The following is a 2,169-nucleotide window of genomic DNA, read 5'->3' as shown; positions in this document are numbered from 1 at the left end:
ATTACTATTTGTTCCCTGACTTGTGTCTGTCGCATACTCAGTGCCAGCCTCACAAGACCAAATTTATTTCCCCATTTTCACAACAGGCAGCTCTGAGGGCCACCAGGGCTGCCATCTGGGCTCTTGGCTCCTGAACATCCACCTGCATGCTGTGGCTGTGCCTCCAGGTCCAGGGAAGATATTAATAGATGGGAGCTGAGACAAATTGTTTTCTGCTAGTTTGTTCATTGAGTTTGTCTATACAGGGAGACTGGATCCATTTGTTTCACAGTCAGTTCCCCAGGACCCCCAGGGATATCTCTGAGGTCTTTGCATCACAAAACACAGTTATGACGTCAAGAATAATATCACAGGTATTAATAAAAACAAACAAACAAGTAAATAAAACTTCAACCAACAAAAACAAAACAAAACCAACAAAAATCAAAGGAAATAATATAATGATGCATATGAACAAAAGCTAGTGCTGGGATTTCCTGAGCTACCCTGGGAGTCCTGTGAAGATGATGGGCACATATTGTTGCTGGAATAGTGTGTATTCAAATATTTTCCACAAGGCATCCTTGATCCCTTGGTTTCTCATGTCGTAGATAAGGGGGTTCACTGCTGGATGCACCACTGAGGATAGGAGAGATCCAGAGATGAGGAGGAGATGAAGGAGGGCTTCTGGTAGGCAAATGCTGAAGTACTTAGAAACAAGGTGATCACAGCCAGGTAAGGAAGGCACGTGGAAAAGGCTTTGTGCTGACCCTGCTCAGAGGGGATCCTCAACACAGCCCTAAATATCTGCACATAAGACAGCACGATGAAAACAAAACCACCAAAGACTAAACAAACACTAAAAAAAAGAAGCCTGACTTGCCTGAGGTAGGCGTCTGAGCAGGAGAGCTTGAGGATCTGGAGGATTTCACAGAAGAACTGGTCCACAGCATTGCCTTGGCAGAGGGGTAGGGAAAATGTATTGGAAGCATGCAGGAGAGCATATAGAAACCCACTGCCCCAGGCAGCCTTTCCTATGTGGACACAAGCTCTGCTGCCCAGGAGAGTCCCATAGTACAGGCGTTTGCAGATAGCAATGTAGCAGTCGTAGGCAATGGCTATGAGAAGATAAAACTCTGCTGTGATCAAGAACACTAAAATAAACACCTGTGCAACACATCCTGCATAGGAAATGACCCTGGTGTCCAATGAGGAATTAGCCACGGCTTTGAGGGGAACAGTGGAGATGGAGTCCAGGTCAAGAAGAGAGAGGCTGAGGAGGAAGAAGTACATGGGGGTGCAGAGGCAGTGGTTGCAGTCTATGGTCATGATAACTAGGCAGTTGCCCAGGAGAGCAGCCAGGTAGATGCCCAAGAAGAGCCAGAAGTAAAAAGAGCTGAAGCTCCAGTGTGTCTATGAATGCCAGGAGGAGGAACTGGGTGATGGAGCTGTACTTGGATATTTTCTTCCTCTGGGCATGGGTGACTGTCCAAGGAGAAAAAGTCAGCAAAAAGTTAGGACAGACTTCTTATAGAATCACAGAATGATAGGTGTTGGAAGGGACCTCCAAAGATCATCCAGTCCAACTCCCCTTGCTAGAGCAAAGCCAGTCGATTTCTCATAAAATTTGACACCTCACCCAACCAGTTAAAATGCATTTATTTCTCTGGTTTGTGATGGCTGACTGTGTAATAAGAAGCAGGACTGTGGGCTCCCAAGGAGTCATCTCTGCTCTGCTGTCACGACAAGGGATCTCAGATTTAAAAATATATACAAGAAGGGCTCCAAGGAGGACCCAGGTAATTATAGGCCCATTAGCCTCATGCTGATCCCCGGGAAGATTATGAAGCAAATCCTCCTGAGTAATATCACCAGTAAACTGGGACATGTGATTGGGAAAAGCCAACATGGATTCACCAGGGGCAGATCATGCTTAACAAATCTGATTGCTTTCTATGACGGAGTGACCCATTCGGTTGATGCAGGATGAGTGGTGTGCCCAGACTGCTAAATTCGGTTCAGTTGATGTGGGGCGAGCAGTGGATGTTGTCTACTTCAACTTCTCCAAGGTTTTCGACATGGTGCCCCACAGCTTCCTCCTTGAAAAACTGATAAACTACAACCTCAGTAAGTGGTCTGTGAGATGGGTGGGGAACTGACTGATGGGCCGTTCCCAGAGGGTGGTAGTAA

General features: G+C 46.4%; 1 protein-coding gene across 1 annotated transcript; it reads right to left on the bottom strand.

The window, feature by feature from the left end:
* Positions 1-481: 481 nt before the first annotated feature.
* LOC104535021 (olfactory receptor 14A16-like) lies at positions 482-1,464 on the bottom strand (the record flags this gene model as incomplete). The annotated part of the gene is given in 3 exon segments (XM_010186436.1): positions 482-625; positions 628-1,371; positions 1,373-1,464. Coding segments are annotated over 3 exon segments (980 nt in total), but the record flags the coding sequence as incomplete, so codon positions are not given.
* Positions 1,465-2,169: the final 705 nt, after the last annotated feature.

The sequence above is a fragment of the Mesitornis unicolor genome, unplaced genomic scaffold (assembly GCF_000695765.1).
Source record: "Mesitornis unicolor isolate BGI_N332 unplaced genomic scaffold, ASM69576v1 scaffold18206, whole genome shotgun sequence".
Taxonomy (NCBI): domain Eukaryota; kingdom Metazoa; phylum Chordata; class Aves; order Mesitornithiformes; family Mesitornithidae; genus Mesitornis; species Mesitornis unicolor.
This window is presented reverse-complemented; position numbering and strand designations above follow the sequence as displayed.